General features: G+C 57.0%; 1 protein-coding gene across 4 annotated transcripts in view; it reads left to right on the top strand.

Moving 5' to 3' along the window:
• Positions 1 to 18,515, top strand: part of ACOT7 (acyl-CoA thioesterase 7) — a 111,018-nt gene that overhangs the window by 44,822 nt on the left and 47,681 nt on the right. For all 4 annotated transcript variants that reach the window (XM_087858627.1, XM_045803534.2, XM_045803533.2 and 1 more), the window contains 4 exons: positions 1,407 to 1,563; positions 6,002 to 6,093; positions 10,561 to 10,675; positions 17,974 to 18,060. In XM_087858627.1, coding sequence (XP_087714753.1) covers positions 1,407 to 1,563; positions 6,002 to 6,093; positions 10,561 to 10,675; positions 17,974 to 18,060 — 451 coding nt within the window. The remainder of the gene's footprint in view (positions 1 to 1,406; positions 1,564 to 6,001; positions 6,094 to 10,560; positions 10,676 to 17,973; positions 18,061 to 18,515) is intronic.

Genomic DNA, 18,515 nt, shown 5'->3' on the forward strand with positions numbered 1-18,515 from the left:
CGATGCCACAGGTGGTACCACCGGGGCTCAAAGTGACTGTTACTACAAGCTCGATCGCCAACCCTTGGACGAGGGGTGCTGTGAGGATTACCTGGGAAAGCGAATACGAGAGCGGGCAGGGCCGGATGGCAGGCTCTCTAAGGTGAGGCCCGGTCTCCCACTCCCTGCTCCCCATCCAGCCTGGCGGTAGCCGAAGAGCCTCGCACACCTGTGCCCAGCCTCCTAGAAAGGAGGGTTGGTTCCCGGGAGAAAGCAGTAGACGTGCCAAGTGCTCTGCTTGGCAGGGAGGTCCCACTGTTGCGACTCCAGTGTCCCTTGTGTCATTCGGTTCACCCAGACGGCAAGGAAGCAGTTCTCCGTGCCAGAGCCGGGAGGGGCCGAGGCACTGCTGTCCTGTTGAGAAGTGCTTTGGGAACATGCACCGAAGTGTCCCTTCAATCTGGGAAGCACCCCCAATACTGAAAGTGGTTTAAGTAAGAGGACATCCATCACAGGATTGTTTATAGTAAGAAGCAGATGGACCCCACTGGAGCCAAATCTCTAATAACGGAATATTCCATTCTATTTGGCCATTAAACATACTTTTGCAGTGGAGTGTTGTGACGTCAGTCGTGGAAAGGGCCATGTGGAAGAATGAGGAAGTCTGTCACGTTCAGTAGAGAACGAGCCCCAGCGTACCGTGTCGTGTGCCCTCCAGATGGCACTCCAGGCATCGATCGGTTTCCACGGGGGTCCTGCGGGGCTGGGGACAAGTGACAGGCTGCACACCTGGTACCCTATACCCTATACCCTTTCCTTCCTCTGAATTTCGAGTCCTGCAAATGGGTTCCTATCTGAAGGATAAATAACATTTAAATAAAGGAATATTGGTTGCAGAGCACCGTTTGTACTGAGGCAGGTTATTTTTCCTTGTTTTGAGTAAAAAAAAAAGCAAGTTGTGGACACGTATGTTTATGTTTGCATGACTGTATGAGACAGAGTAACTGCACACGAACTGGGGAGATCCCATTCCTGGGGACAAGAGCCTGGGAAGGGAGATCCCGAAATAGAAAGCTGGGGTGTCTTTGGATGGGAGGAGTGATTTTCCCTCCTCTGTCTACTTCTCTGTGTATTTCCCAAATTTTCCATAATGAGTATGTCTTTTTTTTTACCTTTCGTTATGGAAGCAATGCATGTCTTTTGTGGAAAAATTAGAAGAAAGAAGCCACTCCTAAACTTCACCGTGCAGAGAATCCTGCTGGCGCTTCTCTGGGGTGTCCCCTCGAGGCCTTTCTGTGTCTCCCGTGGTTTTGCAGTTAGGAATGTGTGATGTCAATAAATGGTGTTACTTTCACAGTGGGAAATAGAAAGGCCGTTTTCGAGGGGCATGTCCAGGGTTGGGGCTCACCTGTCTCTGGTCTCTGCAGGAGCGCTGCGTGGCCGCCCTGGCCCGCGTCGAACGCACCGACTTCCTGTCGCCCATGTGCATCGGCGAGGTGGCACACGTCAGCGCGGAGATCACCTACACCTCCAAGCATTCTGTAGAGGTCCAGGTCAATGTGATGTCTGAAAACATCCTCACAGGTAACTTCTGCACACGTCTCTCCAAGCCAGCTCCGTTGGGACCAGCGCCAACAGCAGCTGTAGCTCACGCTGATGGGGGGCTGGCCCTGACGCTGTCCGTGACTGACGTCCTTCCATTCCCAGCTCCACCCGTGACGGAGATACTTCTGCCATCCTTGTTCTGTAGATGGGGACGGGTTAAGCAATGAGTCCAACAGCAGGATTTGAGTCTGAGGGGGTTCAGGCTCTGGACCCAGTGTGCAGCCACTGCCCCTCCTGCCTTCCCAGGGCAGAGGGCTGGCAGTGGGCTGGGAGGGCACAGCTGCCCTCCGGCCCCCTGCTCTCCCCCACCACCCGCCTTGCTGTTCCATGTAGGTGGGGGCCACTGGCAGGGTTGGGGGTGCGGGGAGGGCGTGGGTTGCTGCCCTGCACCCCTGGCCCCGCATTCCAGGCTTAGGCTGAAGCACTGGGTGAACCTTTGACTCTGGTTTGATCTGAATATTCTCTTTCTCAGAGTGGTAACCATGGAAACCCCTTCTCATCCTCCCACTGGGCTCTGCAGGGGAGTGTGCCTCTGCTTTGCACTCGCTGCTGCTTTTTATAACCAGGCTGCTGACAAGGAAGGCAGGCCCCTCTGTCCCTTTGCTGCCCACCTCCCTGCCCCAGGCCACCCCATTGTCCCACCTCGTTTCATGCTTGCCGGGGTCCTTGGGTCCTATGCCTGATGCCTCTGGCCCCTTCCTTGGGGGCTGCTGCCTGCAGGGTGCTGTGCTCAGAGATCTTTCAGGGGCTCAGCCTTCTCCCCTTCCCAGGCCTGGAGCACAGTTATCTATCTGGACCTTCCCGGTGTCCTCAGCGTGCCCGGCCGTGGCGCAGTAAACGATTTCGCCAAGCGAGGGCCTGTGCTCAGGGAACACTCGGCGTCCCTGTGGCCTGTGTTTGTGGCCAGGCACTATTGCCGCCTGTGGCTCTGGCATCGAAGGGACCATGGATGCCGCACACTGTGGCACAGGAACAGGTACCCGGGCACGATCTTCTCACGATGCAGCCTTGGGGTCCGTGTCATCGTTCCTGTGCTCTGTCTCCTTGTGGCCCAGGCCTCCTCTCCTGGGCGGTAGTCACTGCCGCTGCTGCTGCTCGCCATCTTCAAGCTTCCTTGCAGTGGCAGTCCCATCAGTGTTGCTTTTTCATGGTGATTTTCAGCAGCTTGGAGCCAGGGACTTCCAGTGGGGGAGGGGCCCGCCTACCAGATTTCTGGCCCCAGAGGAACCCCTGAGAAACAGAGTAGTGTTTCCCTGTTGGCGAATGGAGAAGAGGCCAGGAGACAGAGGCGTTCTTGACTTGCAAAGTGGAGCTCACCCCAGCGGCGTTGGCCCCCCAGCATAGTGACTCTCACGGGGACAATTCTGGTTGTCACCATTGAGGCAGAGGTGCTGCATCCAGTGGGGGGAGGGCAGGGATACAGCCGCACAGCCTCCCCACTACGAAGGGTGACCCAGCCCCACATGTCCTGCACCGAGGCTGGGAAGCCCTGCCCTCGACCATGAACTCTGGGAGGAAAGAGTCATGTCTTTCTCTTCCTGGCAGCTTCTCTTGGCTCATAACAGACTTAGAGCTGGTAACTACAGGTGAATGAATGATGGAGTGAATGAATGACCACATGAACAGAGGTGGTCAGGAAGATCTGTGTTTCTGTGCAGAGATGGGAAGCTGACAGATGGTTTTGTCTAGAACCACATGCTCTGCCTGACTTCTGAGGGATCGTTCCCACTGTGGGGCAGGAGGCTCTCGCCTGGGGCCGTGGTGGCGAGATGCCAGCCCTCTACCCCGCCAGTAAGCCTGCAGCCCCGCCCCCCAGCAGCCTGGGCCTCGGCCTCGGCTTCGCTCCTTCCCTGCAGGAAGGGCACACAGAGCTGACGTGCCCTGCAGAGGAGAGAGCCCGCGGAGAGGAGCGGTGCTTGGGCGTCCACCCTCACGGCCGGGGGTGGGGCAGGCTGTGCGACCCCGCTGTGCTCTGCTTCTCGAGAAGCCGCCGCCTGACCCTCAGGCCTCCCCTGTTGCACGAAGGGGACTTTTCTCCGTGTGTTGGTCCTCTTGCCCCGGAACCTGCTGCTGAAGGGCCAGATGCCCCCCTTCTCATTGCACCACCACAGGTCTGGCTCTCGCTCCTGCATTTCTTCCTGTAAGTGCCACGTCTGGGCGTCTGCATCTCCGTCACCCTCCCTCTGTCTTTCCAAGTTCGGATCCATGCAGACAGATCTCTTATTCTGGGACCGTGTGTCTCGAGGCCTCCCTCTCTGTGCTGACGTGTGTCTTTCTGCCCACATGTCTAGGATGTGAGGGCAGGGCTGGGTGGCTGCCTTGTCCCCTGCAGTTCCCCCACTGCCTACAGCAGTGTCTGGCCCCGGGGACTCAGGGTGACTCTGACCAGGGGTGGGGAGGGAACTGAGAGCCCAGGAGGCAGGGGTCCCCTGTCTTGGGTGCCCCCGCCTCTGTGGTTGTGCAGCCTGTCAGGAGGCAGCCGACCGAGCACACGCCGAGGCAGACAAGCAGCAAACCTTTGCCTTCCAGACGGCTCATTCATCTCCGGCAACTGTCAAAATATTAAGCTGACTAGGACGTGATTGTTGCAAATTGCTCCAGAAAATAGCTGGGAGCTCTTAAGATTTTAAAATAGGTGTTTTTAATGCTGCAGTTGTCTTTTGATGGTTTTATTAAATGACGGAGAAAGTGCAATTAGCATGTTTTGCCTCATTTGTCCCGTGGTGTTCATTTGGGTCTAGAGGAGGGCCACTCCAGGTTTCCATGGAGACCAGCTTGTCAGGCTGGCGGAGTCAAACAGGAAATCTTTATTCCCAAAAGCAGGTTGTCAGATTCACTCTCAGTCAAAGTGCAGTGAAAATATTTTCCATGCTATTTGCCTGTGGTTCCCAAGTGCAGAGAGCCTGTTGTCCTGATGGGGCCACACTGTTGGGGCCAGGCCCCGGCCATGCTGGCGTTAGAGCAGGCCTGGCTCCGTGGGCTTGCCGTTCTACGTGACCACAGGGCTTGGCTTGGGCCTTGGGGCTGTGTTCAGGGGAGGAAACCAAAGCCCCGGCTCCCTTTGGGAAGGCAGGTCAGAAAGCACTGATGAGAAAGGAGCTCCTTGAGGGGCTTTAGAGAGGATGCCTGGCTGCTCCCATCCTCCCCACTTGCTTTCTTTTATTTCCACAGTTTTGCTGTTCTCCTCTACACTGAGGACCTTCTGTGTTGAGGAAGATCCTTTTTAAGGCAACCTTGCAAATATTTCCCTGAAATTACTGGGACCCTGGAGGTGTAGGTCTATACACAAAACAGCACCAAATTGCTGTGTGACCCTAGGTAAACCCCTTGACCTCTCTGGGCTCTAGGCTCCTCCTATACAAGTGAGAGGGGTGCGGTGGACTACGTGATCTCTGGGCTTTTCTGGCCCATGGTTCTTAGCCCAGACAGGCCTCTCTCGTAACCCCAAGGAAAGTTCTTTTTTTTTTTTTTTTTTTAAAGATTTTATTTATTTATTTGACAGAGAGACAGCCAGCGAGAGAGGGAACACAGCAGGGGGAGTGGGAGAGGAAGAAGCAGGCTCATAGCGGAGGAGCCTGATGTGGGGCTCGATCCCAGAACGCTGGGATCACGCCCTGAGCCGAAGGCAGACGCTTAATGACTGAGCCACCCAGGCGCCCCAAGGAAAGTTCTGTTTCCTGTCAGCCCACAGTGGGAGTCAGCAGCCCACTGCCCATCTCTCAGCACTCCACTCCGAAGTGTCTCGATTGGAGCTCTGAGTTGGTGGCAGCAAATTCAAGTGTCCAGTGTGAACCCTCCCACCTTGCAGGATGGGCCTTGCCCGGCTAGCCGTACAGCTGTGCTCGTTTGTGGCCTGGCCACAGCCACTCCCCAGGCTGCCCGTGTGGGCTCTGGCTCTGTGTCTCCCCGAGCCTCACGTCTGTGGGCCACTGTCCTTCTGGCCCCCCTCTGGCAGGAGCTCGTAGCTGTGTTTAGCAGGTGGACATTCCCTTGCTGAGCCCTGTGGTGTGAAGCTCCCCAGCAGAGTGTGTTCGACGGGAAGTTCAGGGTCTGCTGGATCTGTTTGCAGAAACTCGAGCTCAGCTGGGGCTGAATGCCCTGGCTTTGTCCCCTCTTCTCTGGGAGGTGGCTGGTGAGGGCCCCACCCGAGGCTCCTCAGGCTTCTGTCAAACCCCTGCAAAGAGGAGGTGCCTGGAGTCCAAGCCCTGTTAGCAAATGCTGGAAAGCCAGGACCCCCAGGCTTAAAGTGTATGATCTGAAGTCTTTCCAGCAACCTCCAGAGGGGCAGCATTGTGGTGGAGGTGGGGGGGGCTCCCCATGCTCTGTGTCCACACTCCCACCTTGTGTTTCAGCCCCACTTGCCCTGTGCCCTGTGCTCTCCCTACGCCATCACTCACGTGGTTTTTTTTCTCTGAAGGTACTAAAAAGCTGACCAATAAGGCCACCCTGTGGTATGTGCCCCTGTCCCTGAAGAACGTGGACAAGGTCCTGGAGGTGCCTCCAGTCGTGGTAAGGAGACCCCTTCTTCTCTCGGGCGGCAGATGGCAGAGGCTGCACGGACGTCGCAGGACAGCAGCAGCGGGGACTGGGGGCCGGGTCTGCCGGCCGGACACGTCAGTGGAGTGGGGTGTCCCTGTCTGGGATCTTCGTGCAGGTTTCATTCATGTGGGGAATGTCCTGGTGGATACCCCTCCTGGAGGACCCTTCCTCATGTCCCTGACCAGAGGGAAGGCGGGGGGTCGGGACGGTGTTGGGTGACAGGTCCTTCTGCGAGAGCCAGAACCTCCAGGCTGTGTGGCCCAGGCCAGCCGCTCCCCATCTTGGCTAAGACATCTCTGTTTCCGCCTCTTCTCCCGCTGCCCTTGGTTCTCTCTGGGGTGTTGCTGCAGACAGAAGCTCTTTGTGTGAAGGGAGCCCATTGTAGTCATTCCGGGCCCCCTGCAGGCACGCTCAGGGTGAGCAGGCTTTTGGAGGGTGAATGTTGTGCCAATAGAAGGATTTAGTTCCTTCCCTAAAGTTACCCCTCACCTCCTCCTGGGGTACCCAAGTCCCTGCGTGTTTCCAGGACACGCATGACAGCTCTTCTGTGGCCTGCCGCTCTGTTCTCACACCCAAGCTGTTCTAGAGGGAAACATGCCCTGGCTCTGGCAGTGTCTGCCCTGGCAGCGAGCATTTTCCTCCACTCGTATAGAGAACAGATTTTTTAAAATAATGAAGCCGGGACCTGCACCCGTAGGAACTGGTGGTGCCAGCTCACAGAGGAGCTCGGTCCTGTCCTCCTCCCCACGGGGACACCCTGGTGCAGGCCCTTCCTGCTTGGGGGAGGCCCGCTCTGTCTCCCTGGCAGACCCCTGCACCCCCGCCTCTGCCCGTGCCAGCCCAGCGTCCGACTGCACACCCTGCCTGGGCCCCCGGGGCACTCGAGACCCAGGTGGCACATCTCCCCAGGTGGGGATGGCTGCCTGCTTGGCTCTAGCTGCCATGCAGTCTAGATGTTTAAGAAACTGTCTTGAGACAAGGGAGCCCTCTCCACGTTGAACAGGAAGGGCACTTAGACCTTGGTCTGGGTTGGATTGGTGGCTTGTCCTTTGGTCCCATGGGAGAAGGGAGGTAGTGCCACCACCGGCTGACAGCACTGGCGCCACCCGTCCCTGCACGAGTGAGGAGAGCGGGTGAAAGCTCACAGTCAGGGCACGGAGCCCAGTGCTCCTGGGGATCACCCCTTTGTGAGGGTCCTGGGACTGCTGGGATGGAGGCCCCAGGGGAGGACCCTTCCTGTGTCTTCCAGCCGCACCCCTCCCACCTCTGCCTCTGACTGCCCCTGTGGGGGTGAGTGCACCTCCTCCTTGGTCGTTGCCCTTGGGGTTCTGCTGCAGCAGGACCTCATCCAGACCCCGGCTCTGTCAGGTCACGTGCGCAGCTTCGGGCGGGCGGAAGTTTTGACAGACACTGTTCCACCCAGAGCACCGCCCTTCAGTCCAGCCTGCCGGCCCCCTCCCCCCTCCCCTGTCTCTGCCCTCCCTGCAGCACTGACTGGGGCGGGGGCCCAAGACCAAGAAGCAGGAGTGAGTCTGAGGCACAGTGATTTTTCTCTTTAGGAATTACGGTCGTGCCCGCCCCCGCTTTTATCTTTCCCACCAACCACGTGGTGCTCAGTCAGCCGCATCGCATGTAAATACGACATGATTATTGGACTGATTTCATTTTCAGACGCCACAGACTGTGGGAGTCTCTGGCTTCGGCACCAGATCATACATGTTCAGGGCTTGATCCTGAAGGAAGATTCTGGGGCTGAGCCCATGAGCCTTTGCTCCCTCTGGCTCCTTAGGGCCGGGGGGCTGAGAGCTTTGGGTCTTTGGCCAGCAGGGCAGGGGTGGGCGGCGCACCAGGGTCAGGGCAGCTCTTGGCCCCAGGGAGCACTCACCCCCACATCCCAGAGGGGCCCGGAGTTTTCCCATCCCTTTGTTTAGCCGGTTAGATAAGACATAAATACCAACTTTGCCCTTGTAGAGGCGGAAGCAGAGAGGGCTGCAGATGGGAGAAGGCACGCCGCTCCCAGCTGCAGCTGACGCTAATATTTACGGGAGCTTGTCCCCCCACACATGTGAGCCCCCCATAGAAGCCTTCGGTTGGTTTGAAGCAGAGGTCTACTGTTTTCCTTGTCCTGATCGATCCTGGAGAGCTTGGAGTCTCTCCAGCGTTTATGCTCATTGCTGGTAGCGTGGCCACAAGGCTTTCTCATGCCACCCCCCACATCCCGCCATCGACCTTTTACAGACCGCTGTCCTTTATTTGAGAATACACGCATCTCTCTGTCCAGGTGTGTGTGTTACACACGTCTCTCGTGTGTATATACGTACCACAGACACGTGTGTCCCACACATCTCACAGAACACACGCTTGCGTGTGTGCAGAGGTGGACTGCACGTGTGCGTCTCCCTGGAAGAAGCCCGGCCGTCCACCCTGTGCAGCGCTGTTCAGTGTAAGAGGCTGTCCCTCAGCTCCACCCTCTTCTCCAGGAAACAGGGACCCCAGTATCCCTGCGGTGACCCTGGAGAGGCTGGGGGCTATCCGACAGCGGGCACTTTGGTTGTTGGGTTTTATTTTTCCAGTGTCTGAATGTGCACTTGAGTTCCGAGTCCTGCTGGGCTGTTGGACTTGTGGGCTGAGCTGGCTTCTGCTTCTCCCCAGCCAGGCTTGATGAGCCCTTGGGGGTGAGGGTGGGGTGCCAGCCCATCATCAGGACTTCTGGTGATTCTGTCCCCAGATTCAGAGCCAGCAGGCCCAAGGTTGTGAGGAGGCTGCGTTTCCTCCGTCTCCGTGGCTCGTGTCCGGCCAGGGCCCCGCCAGCTGCGTGTGACAGCCCAGGCCCAAGCAGTGTGCTCACATGGCCAGGGTTTATTATGCTCGGGAGGTTGGCTCTTTCTTAAAAAATCTCTTTAGAAGGCATTTCCTGAGGACACTTGAGTTCCGCCGTGAATTTTGCCGGATAGGCGCAGCACAGGCTCCGCACGTACGGTTTTTACTTTGGACGGAGGGACGGGAGGCCGCAGTTTATTTATGGAGGAAAGGGTTAAATTATCCCCTGCCACTTAAACACGCAGGGTTTGTTTCTCTTGCACACACTCCTCAGCCCCTTTCTCAGCCTCCTTGGGAGACGGGTTCTCAAGCCTCAGATGATGGTAATGAAGCCGTGGAGTGGTGTTCAGACCCCGTGTGATTTGGAGCAGAGCCACGGCCCCTTTCTCAGCCTCCTTGGGAGACGGGTTCTCAAGCCTCAGATGACGGTAATGAAGCCGTGGAGTGGTGCTCAGACCCCGTGTGATTTGGAGCAGAGCCACGAGCAGGAAAATCAAGACGTTTAAAACTGGCTTTTCAAAGAAGATCTAAAATTGCCATCTGAAATGAATTTGCCTAAGTCAGAGAGGCTTCAGCTGGGGGCGGAGAGGGCCCAGGGGGCCCTGAGCTTGGTAGCTTCTCCACGGGCTCAGCCACAAATGCTGCTCGAGTGAAGGGAGGGGCAGGTGTTGGAGCTGACCGACGGGAGGCCGGCTGGGCCGCGGTCAGCACGGGGGACCCGGGCTGTGGCAGCAGGAAGAGAGGGCTGCCGGGGGAATGGCCCCCACGTCCTGACCTGGGGCTTTTCCGAGGGGTCCCGCAGGGAGGGCGTGTGTGCCCTATGCTGGGCTGGAGGACAGGGTCCTTGCTGTCACATCAGGGAAACCGAGTGTCTCCCGCTGTGCCTACAGGACCCCCGGTTTTTGTGCCAAGTTTATATTCATGTTTATTCTTAACTTCTTGGATCCGAACCTCTGCGATCCATTAGGAGAGCTTTGCTGGGACTGTCTTAGCTTTGGTGCACGTTTCCGCAAGCGTGCAACCTGTCAGACAGGCTGGGAGGTCAGCAGAGTGAGGGTGTCCAGGGCATGCGGGAAACCTGCTCTCTCCTCGCCCTGTCGGGGCTCCCGTGATTCTGTAGTTTTGTGTCCAGGGATAAATCGTAGGAAGGATGGGGCACGTGTAAAACATGACGGAGATTGTTGATGTGATGTTTTAACAGTGAAGAACTGGGAGCAAGCCTGATCGCTCAGTCCTGGGTCCACCTCCTAAGTCCGGTTAGGTTGACAAGTTCGGCCACTGCAGGGGAAGGAGGAAATAGTGCTACTTGGAAACCTGGCACATGGCACAGGAGAACTTTTATATACACTTGGGCATGAGAACAATTTGAGGAAGATACAAAGCAAACATTTAAGTCACCTTATCTCTGGATACATGAAATTTTCACTTTCTCTGTGTTTTTATTGTTTCTATTAAATATATATTATCAGGACAATGATAAATGGCTCCCGTTACATAACTGGAGACCAGACAAGAAGAGCCTTGAGCCTGGGAAGCCGGGCATGCCTGGCCGGGGAGGGTGAGGGGCGGAAGGCCGGGGTCACTGCTGCCAGCTTGACCCTCTGCACCTCCCCGCAGTACTCCCGGCAGGAGCAGGAGGAGGAGGGCCGGAAGCGGTACGAGGCCCAGAAGCTGGAGCGCATGGAGACCAAGTGGAGGAACGGGGACATCGTCCAGCCCGTCCTGAACCCAGGTAAAAGCTGGGGTGCAGGATGGGGGGCTCACCTCCCCCAGCAGGTGCCGAATGTGGCAGGCTCATGAACCTTCTCCTCTTGGGACCGGTGCAGCCCCTCACCCTATGTGCTGTCCTGGGGGCCCTGGACCCTGTCCCTGCACCCTACAAACATGTTCCCAGGAACACCATCAGCAGTGAGGGGACGGGACAACTCACGGGGTGCTGCAGGCCTGTGGACTGTTGAGGCAGAGGCCCCACTCCCCGGCACGAAGGAACGTGCCTATGCATAGAGCTGTGGTCGTGTCCTTCCCCCAAGGTGGCTCAGGAGCACATTTTTTATGGGATTTCTAGCTCATAAAAAACAGGCGAATGGCAGCAGCTTTTCCCACGTTGTTGCTCACCAGCCTGCCGCTCAGTTGTCTGCGGGTGTGCTGGCTTCCTCTCAGGCCGCATCCTCCTTGTCTTTCACTCCCTTGCCTGCAAGTCAGGTGGCTGGCGTTAGCAAAGTGTCCGTCCGGAACCCAAACAGTGAGGTCCAGGGCTGGTGTCCCTCCAGACAGGACTTTCCTCCCCGCATCCATAACAGACAGCTCCCCTGCTGCTCAGAAGGTTCAGGGCAGGGTCTCTGGGGGGGTGTGTTCCCATCAGGACACGGTGAGCCCTTGGGACGTGGGTCTTCCCAGTAGCGTGTGTCTCCTCTGCACACACAACAACCACATTTCATCTGTGTGGACAGGACCCTCAGGAAGGTGCTGTGTATTCTGTGCGGGGCTCACAGGTGACACCTCTGGGTGCCCTGGACGCAGGTGTGTTTGAGTTCCTGATTTGGTCCTTGACAACTGAGGACCTGTCCCAAGTACTCCCTTTCCTCGCTGTTGTGCCCTGATGTGCCCTGGGCTCTCCCCTCTCCATGCTGTGCCCCGGCTCCCCTAACCAGGATGACGGTGAACTCCAGGGCATGGGCTGAGCCAAGTTTCTGCCCCCCCCACACCTGCCCAGGCCACAGGCCACATTCAGCATCAGGGCAGGTGCGCTGGCGACAACCCAGCAGGTGTGCACGTGAGGACGGGACCTCCTGGGTTTCAGCTGCTCTGCCCTGGGTTCCTCGGGCAGCACCTGTTCAGTTTGCACAGGATTCTGTAACTCTTTCGGTCCCTCATGCCCGACTCCCCCTTATCTTTCTCACGTGCCAGCCTCAACCTACCCACAGCAAAGGCCGGTGGCCTGTGCGTGGGGTGGTGTCTTCACTGTTCTTTTCACATCTGTTTTTCAGTGAACGTGAAAATGATAAATTAGTTGTTGGTGTTCATAAGAATGTTGCTGGAATAGGCGATCTGTTTATAACACAGTCACCCACAAGACGGGCCTAGGGTCACTCCTGGTGACTGAGGGCAGCAGTGACGCCAGACCCAGGCTCTGCTCTCGGGGGCAGGCAAGCATGCTGGTCAGGCAAAGACACGGAGAACTGGCAAGTGATGTGAGGGAGTAGAGATGTCTTAGGAAAGGTACAAACTCAGTGCTGAGGGTATTCTGGGACTGAGAAAACCTGGAGGGGGCTGAATGGCAGCCCCCCTCCGCAGAAGACATGTCCATCCCCAATTCTGGATCCTTCCATGCAGAAAGGGTGTTTGCTGATGTAATCAAGGATCTCGAGATGAGGTCATTCTGTTTTACCCAGGTGGGCCCCCAATGCAGTGACCAGTGTTCTCATTAGACGGGAGGGGAGGGACAGTGTCAGCCCAGCGGCAGCACGGGTGGGCCAGGAAGAAGTCTGGGCAGCATGTGGGGGCTGCTGGGGTGAGTGCTTGGGGTGGAAGCCGGGCCCAGGGCCGAGTTCAGTCCTGGATTCCTCCTTTAACTGTCCGGGAAACTGAATATAATGCTCACAGTTTCCAGCCTAAGTCCCTTCACGCTTGGGGTTATTTCCGGTTTGCTCTCCTGTTTGTGAATCGGATACTAATGTTTCTCAGAATCTATTATTCTCCAATGGTATTAATCAAAGGTGACGTTCTGGATCTCAAGATTTCTTTTTTTTAAAGATTTTATTTATTAGAGGGAGATGGGCGGGAATGCACGCATGAGCCAGGGGGAGAGGGAGAAGCAGACTCCCCACTGAGCAGGGAGCCCGACATGGGGCTCGACCCCAGGACCCTGGGATCATGACCTGAGCCGAAGGCAGACGCTTCACCAACTGAGCCACCCAGGCGCCCCGAGTCTCGAGATTTCTTGAGAGATTTTTACAAGCTTTTATTTTTATTTTTCTACGTTCCAATAGGAATGCATCTTTCTCAGATGATTGGCTTAGGGACTGGCTCTTAAATGCATCGTCAGGAAGTCACAGGCCCGTTCCTTGGTGTTCTTGAATGTGGTCCGCATTTCCGACCTCATTCTCCCAGTAGAACTGGCCTTGCCCTGGCAGGGTGGGGCTGGGCCTCTGCAGGCAGGCCTCCCAGTGCCTGAGGAGGGGGACAGGAGCTCAGCAAGAAGGGCAGGGCCTGTGCTTGGCACTGGGGGTCTTTCGAACACTCCAGCCACCCCCCCACATCTGGAGACCTCTGTCACTGTTGACACCAGAACCTGATTTCAGCAGGCTGTTGCCTAGCAACTCCCTTGCAGGGCTGACCTCATCCTTCAGGTATCCTTTCAGAGAGCCTGGGAGTTCTTTAAAACCCAGCTTTTTGTTGTTGTTGTTGTTATTGTTTTCTCCATCCGACAAGAGAAAATACAGTTACTTTGAATTGTTTGATCCACAGCCGTCAGATGTCCAGCTTTGACCATGTAGGGACTGTGTGGCCATCTGGAGCCATTTGGGGGCTGCCGCGTTGATGACAAAGAAACCCGGCTCCAGTTGCTGGTCTGGGCCCAGGCTCCACCTCCCTGGGGCCAGCCCATGCTCGGCCACCCCTGCGAGGATCTGCTCTCCCAGGGTCTGACCAGGCCCATCATCCTGTGCCCGTCAGCATTTGTTCTGGGGAGGGAGCGAGGCATGAGGAGGCAGAGGCAGGGTGGTGAGGGACACATTGTCCCGTGTCGGGGTGCCTGGGTCTGAGTCCCACCTCTGCCTCCATGTGGACTTAATCTGTCTGCCTCTGTTTCCTCGGCTGGAACACAGTAAAGGGGACTTCCGTGCATTTACAGCCGTGTCAAACCTCTCCCGTTGCTGCCCTGGGGACCTCGCTCAGGTTCCGGACGGCGTCGGGATGTTGAGACCCAACATCAGGCACCGTGTTAGCCAGTGTCATGGTATCTGAGATCCTAGTGTCTTAGTAGAGGTTTATCTCTTGTAAACCCCAAACCGGGTGTCCTAATCAGGGGTGTCCTGCAGATGGGGTGGACTCGTAGCTGTACGTCTTAAACAGGTAGCTTTTGGGGTTACCTCAGAAGGGGAGCGATTGGGGGTTTGGCCTGAAAGCAGGTAGCCCTTGACTCGCCCCTTTGGCAGGGAGGCAGCCTGCGGAGAAGGCTGGGCGGTGTGTCCAGCCGTGCGTGGAGAAGGCAAGGAGAAGGGGCTGCCCAGTCCTGCCCGCTGACCGCCACCTCCCGCTTCCTTCCCTCGCCCGTGTGGGACACTTCACCCGGAATCCGGTCCAGCCACCGCCTCACCTCAGAGAGCAGTATCTCGGATTGCGTGTGGTTTCTTGTTGGGTTTAGATGCAGGACCTTGTGGGCCAGTGGCCGATGACCAAACCATGGTCCCCCTGCACCGGCACTGTGTCCACACGGAGGTGGGACAGGAGACGAGAGACGAGGGGCAAACATGCTCACGGGTTCCCGGGGCTGCCGTGCTGGCAGGGGAGGGCTGCTCTCGGGGTGGGGGGCTCCTTGACCCCCATCTGCTCTCTGGAAGGGGCTTCTTGTCCGCTATCCTCCACGGCCTCATCTGAAGTGGGCATCTGCTCGTCTACGACGGGGGACATCAGAGGTTATTTAGGGCTTGAACAGTTGTCCCTCCTAAACTTGGTGGACGTTGGTCTGTTGGCTTCCTGTCCGCTGCTTGTGACAGTCACACCCAGCGTCCTTCCCAGGCACACTTGTCAAGCTCTCTCAGCTGGATGGTGGCTTCCTTGTGGTTCTCTTGTGGACACACTTGGGGGCTGAGTTGTGATGGGCTTTGATCTCTGTCCCCCTCCATCCCCAGAAGCAGTAGGCTTTTCCCACCTTTTGGTGCCCCAGGTCTCTGGGCTCCCCGCTCACTCTCTGTTATGCTTCCAAGCTGGCTGTGTCTTTCCTGACCTACCTTGCTCAGAGCAGAAAGGAGAAGCTCACAGGACCTCGCTGACTCCTTTCAGCCATTTCCCGTGGTGCTGGGGCCCCACAGGCTTACCTTCAGGTTGACCGTGTGTCCCACCTTTTAAGCCCGGGGAACTGTAAACAGTGCCCTTGACCTTCAGAAAACAGGTTTCCCTTTGGGTGGGCCCCAGTTCTGGGCCCAGCTTATCTCTTCATTAAGGCAGCACCGGCAGCAGCACCAGACAGCCCCCAATCTCCGCGGCTCAACCTTGCACTTGGCAGAGCCTTTTTACGTATCACGGTGCTTCACCTGAGGTACGGAGCACAAGGAACAGGGGACAGGCCGCTGAGGATGACCAAGGGCGAGAGGTGCCCAACCAGCGACTGTGAACCAAACACACACGCAGGATAGACTCGGGCCCATGGTCGAAGAGCCCTGCGGGGGCCAAATTCACGGCCAAGGGAAGCAGGACTGGGGGGCGGCTGTGTGGGTGTGTTGTTTCTCCCCATTGAAATTGTGGGGCTTTCATTTATTGAAAAGCTTATTAATTCAAGTTTTAAGAACATTAAATGATTAGACACGGCCGAATTGAAACTTTTGAACGTTAGTAGAAGACGGTGGGGACATCTCTTTCACGAGGTTGTGATCGTTATTTCAAATGCCTTGTCGTCTGAATAGATACTGGACATGACAAAGATTTTTGTGTGCAATTTTCTGTGGTTTGAACTTCAAAAAATTCCGTCATGACTCACCTGCATAACTGTTAGCTGGTCAAAGTGGTTTCTGAGATTGGGCCAGATTTGAGACTTAGTTTTCATTTGTGCTGTAGGTGTGACTTCCGTATCTCTTACGAGTGGGACACAAACGAAGGCCATGGAGTGTGTCCCTTGGTTCTTGAGGCCTTTCTGTCCTCTGTCTCCGTGCTCTGCAGAGAGACGGGGCCTGAGGGAGACAGGCTTTGAGCTCAGGGGTGCTGCGGGCTGGCCAGCGCTGGCTGGGGAGTCTCTCCGACAGGTGTGATGGCAGGGGGTCTTCATCAGTGTGCTTTGTGGCCCCAGCAGTTGCCCCCAGGCAGGGTCCAGGTGTCTGAACCCCCAAGGCCGGCTGTAGGCATGGCCCTGGCCGGGTGAGGCCTCACCAGCAGCGACTGTCCCCCACACCTCCCATAGCAGCACAAGGGATTTTTGGGGGTACGTCTTTTCCATTTCCGAGTGAGATGAGAAACTGGGGAGGGCAGAGTCCAGCTTCCCATCCCGTGTGGTATGTCTGCATGTGCTGCATTACCCTGAGCCCAGCGTGGTCTCAGATGGACACCCCTGCGGTCTGGGAGGCCTGCACTGATGGGGCAGCTGGGAGAAGCAGCTCCTCCCTTGAATCAAAGCCACAGGCTATGTGCACCGAATGCAGTCCTAGTGGACACCAGGGGACACCTGGAGTGCCTCTCCCGGGCTTTTGCTGTTACCCCCGTCTCGCCTTGCTCGGAGCCATTGGTCTGTTGGTTGGTTTCAGGTAGTGCCCTTGTGCACCAGCTCGTGGAGGGACCGCTTGCGAGGACCATTTGACCCACATCCAGATGGGTGGGCTGGATGGCCAGGTCCCCAGAATGTGGCCTCACAGGTGGGAATCCTTCTCTCCATGGCTGCCCAGTATCTCCTGAGGCAGGAGCTGGGGCATCACCTGGCAGCCAGCGCCTGCCTTTCACAGCACAGGGCGAGCCAGGAAAGCAGGCGGAGGGAGCCGCCCAGTTGCCGGGCCCCGAGGTGAGAGCCGGCTGCCCATGAGAATGAGAGCCCTCTCTCCATAGTAGGAGCCACTTCACAGTTCCCTGTGCAGCCGAGGACCCTGCCCGGAGCATCTCACGATGGCCTCTCAAGTGCCACAGATGGCACTTCACACAAGCGCACCAACTCAAGTCTAGATCACTCTAAGCCGCGAGGCTCGAGGACAAGGACAAAATGAGTCTGGATTTAAATACTTCAGGGTCTCCGTTTACCTGGGCTGCAGTTCCCCTGCCTCGTGACCCCTTCAGGCAACCACATGGTTTGAAATTCCGTGTGGAGGAGAATCGGGCAGGGTCTCGAGGTGATGCTGATGCTTAGGGGACACCCTCGTGCTACCAGTTCTTGCCTGCAGGGCAGATGACTGTTGGCATGGCCTGTCCTGTCCACAGCCCAGTGTAGAAGGGACCTTTCTCCATCTACGCTGTGGCCCCATCATCAGTGGCCCTGTGGGCTGGCTTCCTCAACAGCTCAGCCTTGCTGGGGTAGGAGTGGCCACCCCCTCCTAGCACCAGCTGTCCAGGCAGGAGACAGAGGAGTGTCAGCTGTGCCCGGAAGGCTCTGGAAGGTGGAAGCAGTGGCTGGTCTGCTCAGGAGAACCTCCAGGGGAGCATCGGCCGCACCTATTAGAAGAGGCAGCGTCGAGGTGTCCTATGTGCTTTCTGGGGGCGGGTTTTATTTCATGTGTTTGTTTAAGTGTAGCCTCTTCCAGAGGGAGGGAGGCCCCCAGGGATGTGGCGAGCTGGGGTGGTGAACGGGAGACAAAAGCTGGCAGGCCTCTGGGTGCTGAATCTTCCTGGTCCACGTCAGAGCCTGGGGGCTGCCAGGAGTCCCGGGGCGCTGTCCGGGGAGGATCAGTCTGTGGCGTCTACACCTACCACTGTGTTCCGTGCGGTGCAGATGTGCTCACTCGAGAGGTTACATGGTAAGTTTCTGAAACACTGTCTGCGATCGTTTACAAAATTGGGAATGAAAGTGAGAAGGATGAATGCAGGAGGGTCACCACAGCCCTGGGAGCGTGTAGCTGCGAGGTGTTGACTGGCTGCCTGTGTCTGGGGAACGGGCCTTGCTGGGCACACTGGTGTCCCCTGGGGTGAGCATCCGGACTCGCTAACAGAGTGGCCGATGAACCCTTGAAAGCCTTTGCTGTCACAGACCAGAGCGCGTGGAGACCACAGTTCTCCTCAGAGAAATCCCACCTGAGCTGCCGGCAGTCGGATGCCGTCGGCGGCCGTGCAGATGTCGCGGCACTCAGTCGTGGGCATCGATCTGCCCCACGGCCTAACCTCTCTCCTTTGCAATTCCAGAGCCGAACACGGTCAGCTACAGCCAGTCCAGCTTGATCCACCTGGTGGGGCCTTCCGACTGCACCCTGCACGGCTTTGTGCACGGAGGTAAGAAGTCAGCTGCGGCTGCTCGCTCGCGCCCGCTCGTCTCCCCAGCAGCCAGGCTGCCGTCTGACCCAGTTTAGGCTCTGGTGTTTAATGAAGTGGAAGTTTAAACTTTCAAGAGGCTGCATGATATATTACTGAAATACAGTCGGCGCCGGTTTTTAAAATTGGAAACGAAAGTCGGATGGATGACTGTCCTGATGGAGGGTCACACGCAACCCTGGGAGCTTAGAACCACGAGGTGTGTAGTGGCCGCAGGTTGGGGCAGGGCCTTTCCGGGACAGTGATGTCACCAGAGAGTAACGGTGTGACCCACTAACAAAGGGGCTACTGAAGCATGTTTTTGCCTCTCATGTTCTCGTTTATTTCTTCCTTTGGTCAGATTCCACCTTAAACAACATAGACCTTAAAGTTCCTGGCTCGGGAAATACGGTGGGACATAGGGGGACTTAGCTCCA

This window comes from Ursus americanus, chromosome 33, assembly GCF_024610735.1.
Source record: "Ursus americanus isolate L20-20 chromosome 33, mUrsAme1.1.p, whole genome shotgun sequence".
Classification (NCBI taxonomy): Eukaryota; Metazoa; Chordata; class Mammalia; order Carnivora; family Ursidae; genus Ursus; species Ursus americanus.